General features: G+C 35.3%; 2 protein-coding genes across 2 annotated transcripts; one reads left to right on the top strand and one right to left on the bottom strand.

The window, feature by feature from the left end:
- Positions 1–4075: 4075 nt before the first annotated feature.
- Positions 4076–15962, top strand: LOC122281462 (protein disulfide-isomerase 5-4-like). Its single transcript, XM_043092947.1, has 15 exons — positions 4076–4332; positions 5831–5921; positions 6190–6284; positions 7075–7132; positions 10791–10975; positions 11072–11129; positions 12120–12160; positions 12305–12379; positions 13162–13218; positions 13822–13888; positions 13979–14125; positions 14426–14647; positions 15238–15390; positions 15480–15557; positions 15664–15962. The coding sequence occupies exons 1-15, from the start codon at positions 4292–4294 to the stop codon at positions 15739–15741; spliced, it is 1446 nt and encodes a 481-aa protein (XP_042948881.1). The 5' UTR covers positions 4076–4291; the 3' UTR covers positions 15742–15962.
- A 167-nt stretch (positions 15963–16129) lies between these two features.
- Positions 16130–17564, bottom strand: LOC122281463 (early nodulin-like protein 3). Its single transcript, XM_043092948.1, has 2 exons — positions 17251–17564; positions 16130–16816 (listed from the first exon to the last, which is right to left on the bottom strand). Exons 1-2 carry the CDS (start codon positions 17453–17455, stop codon positions 16392–16394), a joined length of 630 nt encoding a protein of 209 aa, XP_042948882.1. The 5' UTR covers positions 17456–17564; the 3' UTR covers positions 16130–16391.
- Between the last annotated feature and the right edge of the window lie 1977 nt (positions 17565–19541).

Here is a 19541-nt window from a genome sequence, read left to right as displayed (position 1 = left end):
AAGAGATAACTCAAAATAAAGAAGTTAATAGATTCTAGAGGTGAAAGATCAAATATACACTATCTATGGACCTTCTTCTCTACACGCTTAGAACTCTCTCTCTCTCCACATGTCTACAGGAATAGGGGTGTACAAGTAATCGAAAAACCGGTCGTGACTGACACAGACCGGCCGTCGGAGTCAAGAACCGACCGGAACCGCCAGGGAACCGGTCGGCGTGCGGCAGAAAATAAACAAAACCGACGTTCGTCGGTTCGGTAGCAGTTTGAGGCCGGCTCAAACTGCTGAACCGGCCGACAGCATATACATATATTTTTTTAATTTATACCTAAATAAAACGACGCCGTTCCACTTAAGTGGAACGGCGTCGTTTGATTCTCTTATTATTAAAACACATGTAAACGACACCGTTGGATTTAAAACCAAACGGCGTCGTTTTGATCTCTTTCTTCCTTCTTCTTCTTCTTCCCCGATTCACCTAGGTTTCACAGCTTCTCTCTCTCTCTCTCTCTCTCTCTCTCTCTCTCTCTCTCTCTCTCTCTCTCTCTCTCTCTCTCTCTCTCTCTCTCTCTCTCCTCTGTAACTCTGTCTCTCTCTACTCTCTCCGAGCACCAACGCCGCTAGAGGAACCGAGAACCGACTGTGAACCGCCATAGAACTGCCGGAGTAGATACGGACGGTTTTCCTCCTCCCCATCGACCGGTTACGGTCGGTTGCTCCGGCGAATCTCACCTCATCGGTCGGCGTCGGTTTTAGCCAAAAACTGCGCCGATGAGGTCGGTTTTCACCCCTATACAGGAACAGCATCCTGTTCAACATATCCTTAACCCTATTTTATATATGAGATATACTATACATAAGTCATTATTTACTTTCATATCCCACACTTGACCTGATGCAACTTTTTTTTTAATGCTAGACCATCATCAACCTATCTCTCTCATCTACCTCTCTCTCCTCAATTTCTATTTCTCTATGACCTCTCTCTCTCTTCGACCTCTCTCTCTTCCTCAAAACTATTACACTTTCAGTTCCCTCCTCTTCTCCTTCCTTGTCATCATTTTCAAATTCTCGTCCCACCTACATCCTTTTTTGTCAGTAAGTCAGACTGTTGCCTAAGTTATGAGATGTAAAATAAGTTAAGGGATTGATAAGAATAATAATTTTATATATGTTGTATTGAGAGTTATGTAAAATTATAAAAATATAAAATCATCAAATAAAGTAAATTTCAACCTTAAAATAGAGCGTATAACATACTCTTTTAAGACTAAATCGAGACAAAACTATAAATATCATGAACAAAGTTATTTTTTCTCTACATGTCAAGGGTGATTTACGAATCAAGACAAAACTAATATTGAATTCATTTATAAGAACAAAAACTTCCTAGTTTCATGGCAAATTATAAAAACGCTTCATTATATTACGCATACTTGCCTTTAGTTTTCCAATCAAATAACATAATATTCTTATTGAGAAATCCTTGCCACTTGCCAACTTGCAATTCTAATTTTTCACTGTTTTGTAGCCGCTAACCATTTTTCATGTTCTTACAAGAACAAATACGGTTTGCCTTCTAGAACAATATGATACTAAATATTAATTACCGAATTGCCGTAAAGAACACAATATATATATATATATGTTCCTCTTCATGTGCTTATTAAAGAAATAAAAATATATATTAAAATAAAAAGAAGTCCAAAAATACAAAAATAGGAAAGACTGAAATTTTAAGTTTCTTTGATCACTTTTGTATTTATATAAAAAATAATGCTACATACAGTCGTGAAATATGTAAATATCGTACAATCATTTAAAAAAAAATCCATTATTAATTTTTTTTTTCTTATGAATCTTATATATATTTATTTTTTTAAAAGTAATTGCTAATATTTGCACACTAACAATTATAAATATAATTTCTCTTATATAAATTATCTAGTAAAAATTCTCTAACATATTCAAAACTTATATCCCTAGGTAAACCTGCCACCCACCCACCCCCGCTCAAGCGGTTCACCTTTTTAAAAAATGCCCCCGCTTGGATAGTGCAGGCAACCCCGCTCGCTCATGCGGGGGGATGGGGAACCCCGCCCCATAGGGGAAAATAAAGGCAGGGGAGGGAGCAAGAGCGGGCTATATAAACTAGGGGTGCTCCCCGCTCCCGCATGGGGCGGATGGGGAAAATCCCCCTCGTCCCCCGCCTCCGGTGTGCGGGGGCGGGGTACCCTGTCCCGCATGACGGGGTACGGGGTGGGGGGGCAGTCCGTCCGGCCCCCCGCACCCCCCTTCTGGGCGTGCGTCCGGCGTGGCAGAGAGAGGAGGGACGGCGTGGCAGAGGGAGGAGGGACGGCGTGCGTCCGGCGTGGCAGAGGGAGGAGGGGAGGGGAGGGAGGAGGGAGAAACTTTCTGGGTATGGGTTTCGGGGTCTCGGACGCGGGGGGGGGGGAAGGGAGTTCGCGAGTTCCACGTCGCAGAGCACGGCGAGTTCGCGAGCGGCGAGCCTTCTTCATCAGCCCGCCCTTCCGCTTCGAGAACGTCACTTGCCGATTCGGTTTCATCTGCACTTTTCCCCTCGATTCGTTTCTTCGTTTCATCACTTTCGTTTCTTCGTTTCATCACTTTCATCTTCAGGGCTTGATGTTTATATATATATATATATATTATATGATACGTAACGGGGCGGGGGAAAAACGGACCGGGGGGGGTCCGTCCCCGTCCCCCGCCCCCGCTGGGGTTATAGCTTACGGGCCGGGGGGCCCCGCCCCGGCCCTGACGGTGCGGATGCCCCGCCCCGCACTATGCGGGGACGGGGCGAACGGGGCGGGGCAGCGGGTAACGGGGCCCCGCTGCCCACCCCTAATATAAACAATAAATAGTAAGACTAATTCTTAAAAATGGATATCTACTTATTACATTAAATTTTATTGTTTATACGATATAAAATATGTTAAGCAACGACTTGATAATATAGAAAATTATTTTCAGTATAAGAAAAACAAACACTGTTGGGGTGTTAATATGTAAAAACTACATTAATTATACAAATTATCAAAAGAAGAAATCCACAAACCAACCAATCTCTAACTGGATCTCAATCATTCTCAATCCATCATTTTGTTTAAAAACTTCTAATGAAGAAATTCAATTTTTTCAACTTTTTGCTACATTAGTCATGGATAACTTTGGTTTATTAGAAACCAAGTGGTACATAGAGCCCCTGTTCCAACTCCAAATTGCTTTGTGTCAAGAGTCAACAAAATCAGTCAATCAAAAACTCCCAACAAGAGATCAAATGGCAACCCCCTCCTCAAGGGGACTTTTCACTCTATTTTAATGTAGCTCTCATAACCAATGGAAGCACTATAGCTCCAATTTGCAAATCAGATGGAGGAACTCTCACCTTTGCTCAAACTGACTATATCAACAATACCGACCCAAACGTAAGTGAAGCCTCAGCGGCACTCATGATTATCCATGAAGCAGCAAGCATAAATCTAAGAATGATCATCATAGAAGGAGACTCCAAGTTTGTCATAAAAGCAAATGTTAATTTAAAAACAGTAGTTGATTGGACTCTACAACCCACCATAAGAGACATCAAACACTAGGTCTAAAGTTTTGATGATTGAAAAGCAAAAAAGATATATCGAACTCAGAATCGATATGCGCATAATTTAGCTCAATAGGTATTTTTCAAACTCTAATTTGAAAATATTCCCCTTAGCTGGATCCTTGTAGTGTTTTGAATTTTTAGAAATGACTCTCCTCTTAATTCTTCTTATGTGTATAGTTAATTAAAACTTACTCTTATACTGTTGGTTTCATTATAGGAAAAAGTTAGGGATCCCGCTTCAAACTCCCGCTTCAATTTTTTTTCATTTAATGATTAAGAAAATCTTATTTAATAATATTGTAAGTTTTTTATTTTTAATAATATTAAAAAAATAATAATATTATTATTTTTTTCCTAACGGGAGGCCAAACGGTTGCGTGACACCCTTCGTTATAATATATGAATGCTTGCTTTATTTTTTATTTAAAAAAAAAAAGAAAAAAAGAAAAAGAAAAATGAAATCTGCGAAAAACGGTGGCCAGAGTTGTTTGGCTGTTCTCTGAGCACTCGGATGTTTACGTAGAGAGACAGAGAGAGAGCAAACAAGCCAATTCTCTCCCCCAACTTCCAACAGATCTATTGTGCCCTTGTATTCTGGGCTTTGAGCTTCTTTCTTTCTCTCTCGTTCTATTGCTCTCCCTCTCTTCTGCAAATCTAAAATTCGCCACCATGATTTCCGCCAAGAAGATCAAGTCCGTCGACTTTTACAGGTCAGATCTCTCTCACGCTTATATTCAACTCCACATTTCCTTCACTTTTCTTTGTCCTTTTTCATTTTTGCAAAATATCTGCTACGAATGATGACTGATTTTCTGTCTATCGTGTGTGCATGGGCTTGTTTTTGTATTGTATTAATGCGAAGAGACACTCGTACATGCATCTATGTAAGCATATTTCGATTAATTATATATATAATGCTCAGAAAGTTGTGAATAATGACTGGATCGGGTCGATTGAACAGTTGAGATATGAGCGGGTTAATTTTGTTTTGTAGTGTTCTCAACCTCTTGGATTAATGAAATCAGTGTTTTTTTGTTGGCATATTGAGAGTTGTGTTTTTTGTAATTTCAGTGTTTGTCATATCTACGTATGTCCGCAGGTACGCATGGGTATGACTAGTGTAGAATTATCATAACTTTGGTTGTAGGGGCGGAACTAGGATTTGGTGTGTGGCACCCCCTTCCCCTGCCCCCCCCGGGGGGGGGGGGTGGGCGCGATTAGTAAAGTGTGTCGTATGTAGGGGTGAACAGTAACCAACATTTAAGGTAGCAAAATGTGTCACCGACAATTAACATTAACTACATAAGGTAGTTATCTAGGGACAACTACATTATTAAAGCTGCCAATCTGAACCTTTCGCTTGAGCTCCATTGGACTTAAGTAAACTATAAAAATTAAGATAGAAATAGTTATGCGAGACTTGTTCAAACAAACGGTAAAAATTAGCTAAGTGGTTTTATATTTGCCTTCACTCCTAATTGTTAATTCGATGGTAGTACATATGTACTTACTATCAAAACTAATCCAAATTAATAAATTAGCTAGTGGAAGGCTTGAAAAGAAAAGTGTAAATAAATAGGAAAAATGAGGTTGTAAATTTAGCAAATAGCTTATAAAAAGAGACGAAGATATTTTCTGGCCTCTTATGAGATGTGAAAAAAATGAGAATGTGAAATTTTATTAATGACAAAAAATAAGTGTGAGTATGAAAAATTGTTGAAGAACTAAAAGAAACCTAGACAACTAAGTACTAAGTAAGATTTTTGAAAACGTTTTTTTGGGGGGGGGGGGGGGGGGGGGAATTATCTTTATATTAGGACATCTTTAAGAAAACCATATACTAAAACGAAATTTTAAAAATTTTGGAGAAAGAATTTGCTGGTGCAAGGTTTTCTAGGGTTGGGAGTTTTGGCTTTTGTGAATGAGCTTAAAGATGTAATTGGTACTAACTTCGATTCTAAGTAGTGAAAGCCGAGGTCCCATGTTAATCACTCCCCATATCTATTAGCTATTAGTCATGTCTATAAATATTCAATTGCTTGTTGGGCCATCACCAGACTCACTACACACAGCATAGTGAAAGCGTCGAGGTGGAACTGCTGGTCCCTTTTCCTTTCTGCTTGACAAGTTGCATAAAAGTTTGTATACATTATTTTCCCTGTGAGTCAGTGTGATTTTATGGAGTTACTTATTCTTTACCCTCTGCAGGAAAATTCCAAGAGATTTGACAGAAGCATCTTTATCAGGTGCGGGATTATCCATAGTAGCCGCTTTGTCCATGGTGTTTTTATTTGGAATGGTAGGTACCTCCTCAGCTGGTTATTTATGGGCTTGATATGCAGATGATACAATATTCGTCACTTTTTGAGGTTGAACATTAATCCTCTTATACAGATACTACTTTCATCTATTTTGGGTATTCATTTTAAGTTTTTAACTTTTAAGACAGGAGTAAACCTATTTTTGCCATTTTTTGTTTTTTTATTTGTGCCAATCTTTCGTTCAAATAGTTTGCCTTAACTGGTAACTTTCATTTCTTGACATGAATCGCAATGTTCACTTTACAGGAATTGAATAATTACTTGACTGTCAGTACATCTACAGCTGTGATTGTTGACAAAAGTTCTGACGGAGACTTCTTACGCACTGATTTTAATATCAGGTAAAGCACTATGGAATTGGTTGTTTTTTTTTTTTTTTTGGGTTTATGAAATTTGTACAAGTGATCTTGAGATTATAGATGTATGCATGAAGGGCTTAACATGCATGTGCACTCGCGCGCACACACAATATCTCTACTGTTGGTGTCATAGCTTTTTTTGGACCATTTCTGAAATATAACACATCTTTATGCATGAATGCATAGATTATAGATGATTTCTTGTTGATGAGATACTGGGGTCGTTTACTTGTATACACAAACTTATGGTGAGGGGTATTGACATCATAAGAAGATGTGCAATGAATTTAAACACATAAAGGTATGGGCAGGTGAAGCTAAAGTCTCTTGTTCATGATGTTTCCTAGTTTGGAGAGCTTCTAATAGATTAAGGTTCGGTTTGGTAACAAAAAATTTTCATTTCAAACTCAAAATTTTCATCTCATTATTACAACTTTCTCAAATCCCCATACAAAATATAATAAATAATTCAACTTTTTCTTAACTTTTTCAAATCCCAAAACAATAATAATATTAAAATATAATATTTTAATATTTCATCTTAAACTCAAAATTTTGATCCCACTTACCAAGCAGAACCTAAGGTTCCAGTTAGTTAAGCTTGTAATAGATTTAAGTTTCATGATGTTTGCCTACAACATTTCCAGCCATGTTATATGTCCGTCTTAGTTTCGTCTCCTAATGATGTCTACTAGTATGGGGAACTTCTGTGCTTGCATGCATGCATGTCTCATTAATTTGGTTTACTCATTTCTCCTCAATTGTCTTGTAGTTTTCCTGCCCTTTCATGTGAATTTGCATCAGTAGACGTGAGTGATATCTTGGGAACAGTAAGTTTCTATTATTCAATTCATTTCATCGATTACTTCTGTAAATGAAACTTTATTTACAGTTAGATAATTTTTTATTTTTTCAAACAATTTATTTAAGCAAGATGTTGTTATCACTCTTATTTTATAATCTACTACCTTGTTTAACTTTGTTCTTTTATACATGCTTTTATACCTCGGCTGGTGCATATTGCTTTACTATATTAAAAAAAAAAAAAAACAAAAAAAAGCTTTCATAAAAAAGGAACAAACATTTTCTTCCTTCACTAAGGAAAAAAATTAGAAACTGGAGGAAATAATTAGTTTTCGTACAAGAATAGTGTTATTTAGGGGCATTATATGTTGATAGTCACCAATTGGTACTCAAAACCACAATTCATAATGACTTTGAAAGTTGAGGCAATTTGAGGAGAGTTTTTATAGGAAGGGCTTTGCGCTCTTTGCAGTAGATATTATTTGAGAACCGCTTCCGAGTGGTCCAGCTGTAAATCCCACAAAAACAGCCCTCCATTCAACTCAAGCCACGAAAGAAAAAACACTATAAGAGAAATATACTCCACCACAGAGAATCAAGGTCATATGTGTTGCTAGCCCCTTTCTCATTTGCACCGCCCTCTGCCATTCTCTTCCTTGCTGCTCTCTGTGCACCGCCCTTAATCCGACGCCGATGCAGCTCATAAAGTGCCTCTCTGGTCGAATTCCTTTCTTCCTTTCATTCCTTCGAAATGGGATTTTCGTTTCTTGTTCTGGTAATTAGAAGTTCGAGAAATTCGCCTTTAATAAGGTGTAGAGCCGTAAATATTTACTTGGTTTCGCACTTTTTGACATTTATCTGGAAATACCTCTTTTTCTTTCTTCCTTTACTGCATTTATTTTTCCTTCAGCTCTCAACAATTTCGTGTGGGTTCCTACCCTTGCCTTACAATTTTCATAATTTTCTGTTATGAGCATGCTGGAGTTTGTCGTATGCATAGGATCAATTGAGTCGTTAGAGATTTTGCATCCTATAATTTGTTAGTACTAGTTCTTATCCTTTCAATCATTTTCTTCGTCCTCCTCCTCCTCCTCTTCTTTTTCTTATTATTATTCTTGATCGGAAAGTCATTGCCAATTCGATTCCAATTGATGGAGTTTTCTCAACAATTTATTTTTCCTTCATTTATTTTCCGTTTCAGTTCCTATCCTTGCCATACAATTTTCGTAATTTTCTGTTATGAGCTTCGACGAAGAGGGGTTCTAAAGGGAGCTGACGCCTGATTCGTGGGGATTTCCTTTGGGTTGAGCTTCGACAAAGGGGGTGCGATTTGTGGGGAGTTCCTATGTGATGAGATTCGACGAAGGGGGGTGCGAGGTGTAATACACTGAAATCGTGCAGAAGATTTTGTTGGTTTTCTGATGTTTGCTGGTTTAGGATAAATGTGGTGGAAGTCATATGTGTAACTATGTGATTGGCAAGCTGTTATTTGGCCAAAACCAGCCGAACCGGTTCTAAGGAATTCTCATATTAGTTATAGTTTAGCATGCTTAGGTAGTCTAGTCATAATGCACTACTTTGGCTAATAGTCCAGTGATATCCTACACTGGCTAACTTGAACCAAAATATGGTACTAAGATTGCAAAAGAGCATTCTCATCCCATTCTCCATAAAATTCCCTATAATTTAACTAAAAACCACATTCCCTAAAATTTCTTCACCTTTCAAAAACCTTCTACATCTCATTCCCTATTCTTTCTCTTTTCTATTAAAATAATATTTCTCCATTATTTTTTTATTTCTTTTTTCTCACTTCCATTTACAAACTTAACTACTCACTTTTTTTGTCTTATTTTCAAATATCACATTCTATTCTATTAATGTTATAAATACTTATATGATTGCCGACATAATAATCTTCTAAAATCGTGTTACTCAAAATCCTTATGCCCTTATCCTTTGCTCACACTGTCAGCCATGTAGTGCCCAGACAATGCACCAACAAACTATCCATTTCCTCTTCACCACCTCCAATTCCTCCTCCACTTCCTCTTCTTTCCACCCGAAATCTCGTTTCCATTCTCCCTACTATGACTTGGCTTCACTTCAAGGTATTGGTTTTCGTTCCGGCCCGTTCCAGTGTAGTGTCCGGTACACTCTACCACCCCGTTTTATTTCGCTTCAAATTCTGATCATTCCGGTCCCGTTTCGTCAATTCTGGTCATATTCTGGCCATTTCGGCCGGAATTGGGCGTTTCAGTCTCCATTATGTTTTGGACTTTTTTTGTAATTTTTTTGTATTTAGATGACGTTTTTATAAATTTTAAATCTAATTTGTATTTAATTAATTCTAAAATATAAAATGTATTTATAGAATTTTAATTTTTTTATGACTTTAAATATGTCACCTCATTCTTCTTTTTTTTTAAATATCATTATTTTTGATAATTTATCTATTCTTTTATTTATTTATTTATTTATTTATTTTTTTGTGTCTCTACTCGAGTTTGTGATTTTTTCAACATATATTCATTTGATAAATTTTCAGTTCTTCTATATATATACACATATACATGATATACACTTATATATATATATGTATTTACTCTATCAGTTGTTAGTTTATACATACATATAAATATTTATATATAATATATAATTAATCCCAAAACAGTACACCAAAACGATACCGGTACTGAAATATCTCGTTCCAGTACCTAACCAAAATGGTCACCGGAACGGTATTCAAAATTTTGCTTCACTTCCTCGCCCAAGAAAGATCCGCTTCCCAATTTTTTTTCTCTCAATGAAACTCTCTCTCTTCTGCTTAAACTCCCTCATATCACCCCTCATTCGACTAGTTCCCCATGAACACAACCTTTGCCGTTCCCAGTTTAGAGAGAAAATACTCTACCTCAAGTCCATAGGTCTCGATTTTCTCTCCCTCATCAACCATTTATTACCCACTGAAAATTGAAGCTGCCGGTGGTGGAATTGGGCTGACGCGAGGTTGGTGACGGCAGATCTGAGTTGACCCAAGGTTGCGGCTTCAGTCCATGGTGGATCTGGTGGTTTGTTGAGTTTCATTGGGTGGCATGCTCTGTTTTCGGGTGGTTGGAACAGAGGAGAATTTGTTGGGCATCCAACTGTCGAAATAGAAGAGACGCAGGACAGGAACGAAAAATAAGATTTGGGGATGTACAATGGGTCCATAAGGGGAACCTTTGTAGCATCCTTAAATTTCATCCCCATTTTAGGGATCGGGATGGAGGGAAGTTTTTGTTCAAAACCCTAAAACTTTCCCTAAATTATAGGGATAAAGGAGATATGCGGTACCCAATGTGAATGCTCTAAGCTGGTTTGCACCTTAAAATCTATCTTCAATGGAAAATTCCTTTTTGTGTGGCTGTGACAGTGTTGAGATCTCAATATCATGTATACTTCGTTCTAACTTCTTTATTCAGGGTCTGCCCTTCTATATATTTCCTCTTTCCTCAGGTTACATTACACTCTTTAGGACTCAGTTGCCCTTTAGCCTCTTTTTAGGTATTGATTAATTCTCTAAAGGAATTTAGCCATCTGTTCCTCTCCAAATTGCTCCTTCTTGTGTCTTTTTATTTATTTATTTATTTTTATTTTCTTAATATGGTATAATCGGTCTGATTCTGTGAGCTTTACTTTCAGAACAGGTTGAATATAACAAAAACAATTCGCAAGTTCTCTATAGATCCCCATTTAAGACCCACTGGTGCTGAGTTTCACTCGGGAACAATTTCACATCACATTAAGCATGGGGATGAAGTTGATGAAGAACCTGTTGAAGGCTCTGTTCCACTAACAGCTCAGAGTTTTGATACATATACTCATGTGTAAGTGGTTCAACTATGAGTTTCAGACCTGTAATTAATTTTCTTTTTAATTTTCTGATTTTTGTAGAATCTCCTTGTACCAACTATGAATTGCAGGTATCCAATTTTGGTTGTCAATTTCTACGCTCCTTGGTGCTACTGGAGCAATCGCCTGGTATCATACTTCAATTTCTCAGCTATTATCTTGAAAAGTTGTGATTACTTCAGTGGTGCTTAATTAACAATTGCTGCCGTGTAATAGTAGAGAATTTAGAACCCCATTAATGCTGCCTTTTCGAAGGTTTGGACCCTTAAGTATTTGTTTTACTGGAAATCCTATGGTTTTGATGATCAAAAGATGATAGTGGGCCCATGCTTGCTAAGTGACTTACATCCAATTAGGAGTAATAATTCACCCATTTTTGCATCCTATGTTACAGCGGTGCTTATAGAGGGCTGTGTTGCCTCAGAAATATCTTTTCTGTCACCAAATATATAGTTTGTAGCTCATGAGCCTAAGGAAAAGAATAACTAGAATTGAGGGACCTAATGTTATTCAACTCCCCCAACTAGCTAGTTCTTAATAGACACTTATAAAAAAAAAAAACTAGCTAGATCTTAATAGACCATGTTATCCATCTCCTTCCTCTATAGGAACATAAAACAACCATATCTCTTTCTTGAAATTTGTGGTTTCTTATGTCAGCATTGAAAGAGAACAAGCAATGGAGAATGCATGATCATATACCAGTTACAGCAAATACTAGTTGAGATGCGTCTGTCTTGGTGGATTGTTGGCAGTTGTACCACCTAACTGGAGCACTTTCACCTAAAATTTCCTCCAAGAAGCTTGTTTTGCTTTCATTTTCCATGTCAATCACTCTGGACACATGTTTTGCATCATTGTATGTGCAATTGGGATGTAGTAATATGTTGAACATCCGTGGGAATTGTGAAACAAGAAAATTGTAAAATATCAATTGTATGTTGTAACCAATGCTCTCCCCTCTCGTAATTCTCGGTAAAATTCTCACTTGCGTAATAGAAATTTGTAGTTTGTCAATTGTTTGCTTGTCAGATTTGATTAATTTATCTTGTTATTGCTCTCCCTATTTAATTGATGTCTTCAATGGTTGCCTGCCTCATTTTACTTCTTTCTATTCAGAAACCGGCATGGGAAAAGGCAGCTAAAGCTATAAGGGAAAGGTTTTTCACTTTTCAGCTTATATTGTTCCTATATTTTTGATGAACTTTGCTTATAATACTGTCATCTCATCCATGACATTGATCTAGTAGCCTGGTTTTCACTCCATGGTACCCTGAATCTCATGTGTGCACTTATTTATTCAGATATGATCCGGAGTTGGATGGACGGATTCTTTTGGCAAAGGTAGATTGCACTGAACAACCTGACTTGTGTAGGAGGTACTTTCTAGTTTACATTTTGTTCTTTGCAGGTTCTTTGTTGCTGGTGTTTTTATTTAGTTTTGGCTGCATACAGATTCATTACAGAACCTTTTTTTTTTTTTTTTTTCCACCAAAATTAAATTATGTTAGAATAATAACTCTTTGGGACGGTTCTGCATACTATCGTGATCAGAATATTTGTTACCCATGCTATAATTGCTATCAAAATTCTCCATTGCTTCTTACTAATAACAATGCTTTTGATGAATGATTATTTTGATACTTCCTTTTTTAAAAATATTTTAATTCCTTTTTTTGTAAAAAAAATTTTTGGGGGTGCGTTTGTGGGTGGCTTTGAGAATTAAGTAGGTTTTCGATGCATGTTTATTCCAGACATTAGGGGCAATTGCTTAATTTTCATTGGTCTTACCTAAAAAAAAGAATTCATAGGTCTTGATTGCTTTTGGTTTTAGTGATCCCATATTTTTGTGCCCTTTATGTTTCCCTCTAGTACCTTATCTTAAGTACCATGAGCACAACGTGCACAGAGACATGGCAACTTCAGTTGTGATCGTCTCATAGGTTTTCTAGGTTAATTGTAGTAAGATGGAGAGTTTTTCCTTGTATCTCCAATGTAAGTATAGTGGTGATTTCTATACTTCAAAAAACAAAGTGGTGACTTCCAAATACTCCTGCTGTTCACAGTGCCACATTAGAATAAAACTATGTTTACTTCTGTCTTTTCCTTCGAATAGTTTGTCTGTTATCATCTTTTTGCTAACTTCACTTTCATTGTTCAGGAACCACATACAGGGGTATCCATCTATTCGTATTTTTCGGAAAGGAAGTGATGTTAGGTAAATAGTTTATTTTTTTTGTTTTGTGTCCAGCATTCTCAACTGATGTTCAGTGATTTTTATAGCTTGAATAACTTTGCCCATTTTACTCCATGTGCTTTCATCTGCTTCATATCTACGTCCATTATGAGTGAAATTAATAAAACAAAAACTCTATGTGCAGTCACTTTTGCGTACTCCACTAATGTGATTGGCTGCATCACTTTTTTTAATATAAAATAACTGTTTTGGTCAATCACATCAGTGGAGTTCGTAAGGAGTACACAAAAGTGATTGTATATAGCAGAACTCTTAATGAATTGATCATCACTGCATCTTCCTCCTAAAATAAAAACGGGTTGGAGATTGTTTAGCTTTGCAATGAGAAAAACAATGATCATAGCATGTTATTTAACTTTACCAATGAAAGAAAAAACAGCAGTAATAAAAGATTGTGTACCTTTTCATTTTTCTTTCTTTCTTTCTTTCATTTTCTCTCTCTTTTTTTTTTTCCTTTTTTTTTTTGTTTGCTTGTTTTGGGGGGGTGGGTGGAGTTGTTCTACCTACAACTACCTGTCTTCTGCAATTCTTGCTTCCCTGTTATTTGATTTTTTTTTGTTACAGGGATAACCATGGACACCATGACCATGAATCTTATTATGGAGATCGAGATGCAGATAGCTTGATTAAAGTATGATTCAAGGAGTTTAAACCAACTTTCCTGCAGTTAATACCCATTAAGGGTGCAACAAGGCCTGATGCTAAGTTTCCTCCCTTGCAGACAATGGAAGCTTTGGCTGCACCTATTCCATTGGAGTCTCAGAAGCTAGCTTTGGAGGGTAAGTCTGAAAATACAACAGAGAATATCAAAAGGCCAGCACCATCAGCAGGAGGATGCAGAATTGAAGGGCACGTGCGTGTGAAAAGGGTAAGTCCTATAAAGTGGAGTTGGTATTTCTTGTATACTTTACACGTAACTGTGAGGGAAATGTTATTCCCAGAAAGCTCTTTTGTTGCTTCCAGAGCTTTACATTCTTGTAATTGCTCTATAAACAACTGTTGTTGGCAAGAACACTCACAAGCAATAACATTGGTGATACAGGGTCTCTTTTTACATTCTCACAATATGTTGGCAATTTCTTTAACCTGTAAATTGTGCCTGAAGGGAATACTTTGCTTTTCTCTTCAATGTTAAGTTTCAAACAAAAAGCTGTATCGTTCTCTGCAGGTTCCTGGAAACCTTATCATCTCAGCTCATTCTGGAGCCCATTCCTTTGATACTACTCAAATGAATATGTCACATGTCGTAAACCATCTTTCGTTTGGTCGGAAGATAGCGCCTAGGGTGATGAGTGATGTGAAGCGCCTTATACCTTATCTTGGTGGAAGTCATGACAGGTTGAACGGGCGATCATTTATTAATCATCGCGATTTAGGTGCAAATGTTACTGTAAGTTTTTTAAGTTTATCCGATCCTTCCATCTTATTTATTTCATCTTTGTTTCTCTAATGTTCTTCACATGCCCAAAATTAGTGGATAATTATTTCATTTGATCATGTAAAATAGATCCGCATTGTCTTGCGGTCGTGGTAGGCATAAATTTGAAGAATATGCTAAGCACATTGATGGCAATAAATTTTTACTTGTGAAAAAAAGTTATATATATATATATGCCAAGCACCGATAACATAAAATTTAGAATTTCCAATATATTGTACATATCAGTTATGTGGAAGTTGGTGGATGAAGATGGTTTGGACCCCTTGTTTAAATTAACATTGAAGTTACAATGTTTTCTAGGACTGTAACCAGTTTGAATCAGTTTGATCTACATATATAATTCGAAATACTTATTGGCTCTCATCTAGTAGAAGTTACCTTACTATAAATACTTTCTGTCTCTGATCATCAAAACATCCTTTTTTTTGGCCTACAAGTGGATAAAATGTTTAATGAACTGTATGAGCTATAAATGTGGAGAATGTTGTGATGTTCAAACTCTATATAGATGCATATTTATCAAATGATTTCGTTTGCAGATAGAGCATTATCTTCAAGTAGTCAAAACGGAGGTGATGATAAGGGGATCCCATAAATTAATTGAGGAGTACGAGTACACAGCCCACAGCAGCTTGGCGCAGAGCGTATACATACCCGTTGCAAAATTCCATTTTGAGCTTTCTCCAATGCAGGTTTAGTATCAAACTATAGGCTTTCATGTATTAAGATTTTAATCCCTGCTTCTGATTTTCCATTTTGTCTTCTTTATCCTTTCTGTCAGGTTTTAATAACTGAGAATCCAAAGTCCTTTTCACATTTTATCACCAATGTGTGTGCAATCATCGGTGGTGTTTTCACGGTTGGTATCCGTTGCTTGTTTTTTTAATGCCCACATCTCAATGATGGTTATCACCCAAAAAACAAAAATGGCTGCTATTGTTGACTGTACTTCATTTGCGTTTCAGGTTGCCGGAATCTTGGATTCAATTCTGTACAACACCATTAAACTAATGAAGAAGGTAGAGTTAGGAAAAAATTTTTGATAGATAGGTCAAATTTTTATGCCTGTGAGAAATTCTGATTTATCCAAGACTCCCACTTACTAGTGAGGACCAATTGCAAATTATTCCTTTATATATATGCAGTGGAGCTTGAAAGCTGTTAGTTATTGTAGTTGCCATAACATGAAATGATTTGGAAAAAGGAATCTGAGCTTTATGGTTGCTTGAAATGTTACTTATAAAAAAAAAATGGTTGCTTGAAATGTTGAGCCTCATTATTTTTTCTTGTTGCTTTCTTTCCCCCCAATCAAATAAATAATTGGATAGTCTAGACTGTGAAAATCAAGATTCCTAATTCTCATCACCTAAAGAATAAAACAAAGAACAAAAAAAAATTTTGATTTAAAAACCGAAAGAAAACAAGGTTATGTTGGACTAAACATCACCTGCACACAGTATAAAAATCCATTTTATTTCTTTGCTTAAGTACAGTTGTTTTTTTTTTAAAAAATAAAAAAATGAGCACACTAAATAGCATGCCAATATCAGCTTATTGCTCAACTGTGTAACAAGCCATTCCACCTTTGAAACCAGTTGAAACCACAGAGCATAAGGTCCGTACGAAAATTAGTGGCGACTTAAAAAAAGAAAAAGATTCAAACTCAATGATGCAAACACAAACGCATCAATGATTAAAATAGTAGAACAAGAGATGCAGCAATGAACACTCCAAGGGAACTAATAGAGCCGATTATCGAGACCGAAGAAGCTCCACTGGGAGAAGGGGGAGGAGGAGATGGTTCACTTTCAGGCGGTGGCGGTGGAGACTCTCCACTGGCAGGTGCGGGAGCTGGAGTTATCTCTGTTGAGTTTGGAGGTGGAGGAGATTCTATGCCTGTTGCGTTGCTTCTATCTGCCAACACAACCACTACCAACTTTTCATTTTTGATACAGTTGTTTTTGTTGCCACTTATGAAGTAGAAAGATCCAGATTGACTTAGGTTGTAGACAGTATGGCCATCGGAGAATTTCTCGATGGGAGCTTCAGTATTGCAATTGTTGTAGTTTTCCTGGGTTACACGAAGCACTGAGTCTTGGTCGGGTGGATAGACGAACACTGCAAAATGTAAAACAGTAAAGTAGAACTCATGCAAGTTATTTACGAGGATAGATCAAATGCTACATTTGTTGTTCTTTTTTTCCCTCAAAAGAGCAGTTTCATAAATAAACTGTCCTTAGTACATAAAGTCTGAAAGTATATAAATATATATATATATATATATATATATGCAAGTAAAACAGAAACTAGATAGGTGGATTTTCCGGAAGACATTGTAGAATTTTGATCAAGAATATGCTACCATACAAGTTGTTGGATGCTGCCCATTGTGTAATGGAAAGCACGTATTGATTATGAGAATGATGTATTTTTATTACTTGCCAGTTCTCAAAGGTTTGTAGCAATATTTTTAAATTGAAAAAAATAAATAAAAGTATCTACTTAGCCCATTAAAAAATAATAATAATAATAAAAAAAGAACAAAAACTTACCCAGGGAGTCTCCGATTTGAAACCTTTGATTTTCTGCCCATTGATTGTAGTGGACTTCCTCCGATGGAACAGTCCAGCCCTTAGAGCCTCCAATTTTAAACTCAGTAGCACCTCCCTCATGCATCAACAGCATGACACAAACGAGCCACACTGAATGCAATGTTTTCTTTTGGCGATTTGACAGAAAAATGATCTTAGTAGCCATTGTAAAAGGGAAAAAATGCCTTTAAATTAGTTTTTCTTTTTCCTCCCAAAAAAGGGAAATCGGAAATCTCTTGAACTTGGGGAGAGATAAGTGGATGATGAGAATGGCTTGTTGATGGGGGGTTTTTGTAGGCCAAAGTTTAGAAACTGTGGCAGGGAAGCTTTTGTAACTTTTTCATATTCTCATTGCTTGGAATTTCTTAACTTCTGGTGCAGGGCATATGTGCACCTTTATGCATGGTTCTCAGGCACTTTTAAAAAAAAAAATAATAATATTAATAACTTGGGTGTATGGATTTATACTTTGCTTGACCATTATCAGGAATATTCATGTCTTGTGCACTCGGTTAAGATTAACATTTCCTTTGAAGAATGATATCCACGCAACAATAACCTGTCTTGGCATCATCACTCTCATCGTGAGAGCTACAAATATGCATGTAGAAATAGGGTCCGTTTAATAATATAACTGTTCTAAAGTATTTTCAAATATTTTAATTTTAAATATTACTTAAATGAAAAACACTTTTAATTTAAATATTTTAACTTTTTCATCTAATCTTTATTTAATTATTATAATATTTTCAAATTCCTAAATAAAATATAAATATTAATATAATTTTGCAAATTTTAAAACAAACTATATTAAAAAATAATATATCATTGATATATTGAAATATATTAATAAAATATTTTATGCATCCAAATGGGCCAGTCTTAACTCATGATAAAGAAAAAAAAAAAAATAGCAGAAATCATATATCATCTATGGGCTTCGATTAGAGGCCCTTTATATATCATTGATGGGCTTCAATCTACCAGGCACTTGTATTTATCTAAAACATAAATTTTGAAATTCATTTAGATGTTAAGAATATATAAGATTATATGTAAATAGTAATAAATTTGTTTATGAATAGTAAAGAAATAGTTTTAAATGTTTTATAAATAATAATAATCTGTTTGTTAATAATAATAAAATAATTTAAAAATAGTAAAATTATTAAATAAAACTTAAAATTTTATTGACAGACTACTGATCTATCCTTTTATTCTCTTAATATTAATGCCAAGGGTCTCTTTTCTTTTGTTATTTCTGCGAGTAATGATATCCACACAACACATTTTATAATATATTTCATAATACATTATTTAAAGTGAGGATATTTTTATAAAGTGGTATTACTTTTATAAGTAATTTTATAAAAATACCCTTAATTTTAAATATAGTTATGTAATATACTAATACGTTATAAAAAAATAATGTTACGTACAGTCATCATTTGAGGATTATAATGTAAGTATTTATAATTTTATATTTAAAATTTTTTAAAATTACTAAAATATCCCTCTTAAAATAATATTTTTTCTTATTTAATAAAAAGCTTGTATATATAATTTCTATTTAAAGACTGCAAATAAAATTTCTCTATAAAAAATTATATATATTTATCATTTTTCATTCCAACTTATTAATCAAGGTCAATGATCGATCATTGGCCCCACGTGAGTTTCGCTTTCTTCCTCCGCCATCCAATCAAACTCGAGTTAAATGCATCAATCTCAATTGATATTTAAGAACCTCTTTATATATGATAAACCAGAAAAAAGAAATTTCAACTATATTGAAAACGCAAATACAATTGGTTTCTTTTTTCTTTCCTTCATAAATAATTAGACCTTAGGAATTGTTTCGAATCATGTTTGATCTCATTTTATCTTATTATTTTTAAAATATTATTTAAATATAAATATTTATTAATTTTTAATTTTTAATTTTTTTATTTACTCATCACAACTTTTTAAAAATACAAATAATTAAAATATTTTTAAATCTTAAAACAAAATATTTTATTAAAATATTATATAATATTTTAACTTTATAATATATTTATTTTGATATTTTTCAACATCATTTTCCTTTATTATTATTCAGTTTGCTGGCGGTGAGAAGTATCTACAATAATATTTGTTCAATTTTTTTTATCTCATTTTTTAAAATTTAATAAAACTTGATAATTTAAATTATTTTATTAATATTTACAAACCATTTAACTATTATTTATAAATTTATATTCTCTCATTTT

This window comes from Carya illinoinensis, chromosome 11, assembly GCF_018687715.1.
Source record: "Carya illinoinensis cultivar Pawnee chromosome 11, C.illinoinensisPawnee_v1, whole genome shotgun sequence".
Classification (NCBI taxonomy): Eukaryota; Viridiplantae; Streptophyta; class Magnoliopsida; order Fagales; family Juglandaceae; genus Carya; species Carya illinoinensis.
The sequence above is the reverse complement of the archived record's forward strand: the minus strand, read 5'-3'. Positions and strand labels throughout refer to the sequence as shown.

Excerpts from the sequence above, each read along its gene's own strand:
- LOC122281462 (XM_043092947.1), top strand. The coding sequence starts at position 4,292 with ATGATTTCCGCCAAGAAGATCAAGTCCGTCGACTTTTACAG. Across the intron at positions 13,889-13,978 it reads ATGCAGATAGCTTGATTAAA|ACAATGGAAGCTTTGGCTGC; the intron begins GTATGATTCAAG and ends CCTCCCTTGCAG. Across the intron at positions 14,648-15,237 it reads ATTTAGGTGCAAATGTTACT|ATAGAGCATTATCTTCAAGT; the intron begins GTAAGTTTTTTA and ends TTTCGTTTGCAG.
- LOC122281463 (XM_043092948.1), bottom strand. The coding sequence starts at position 17,455 with ATGGCTACTAAGATCATTTTTCTGTCAAATCGCCAAAAGAAAACATTG. Across the intron at positions 16,817-17,250 it reads TCAAATCGGAGACTCCCTGG|TGTTCGTCTATCCACCCGAC; the intron begins GTAAGTTTTTGT and ends TACATTTTGCAG.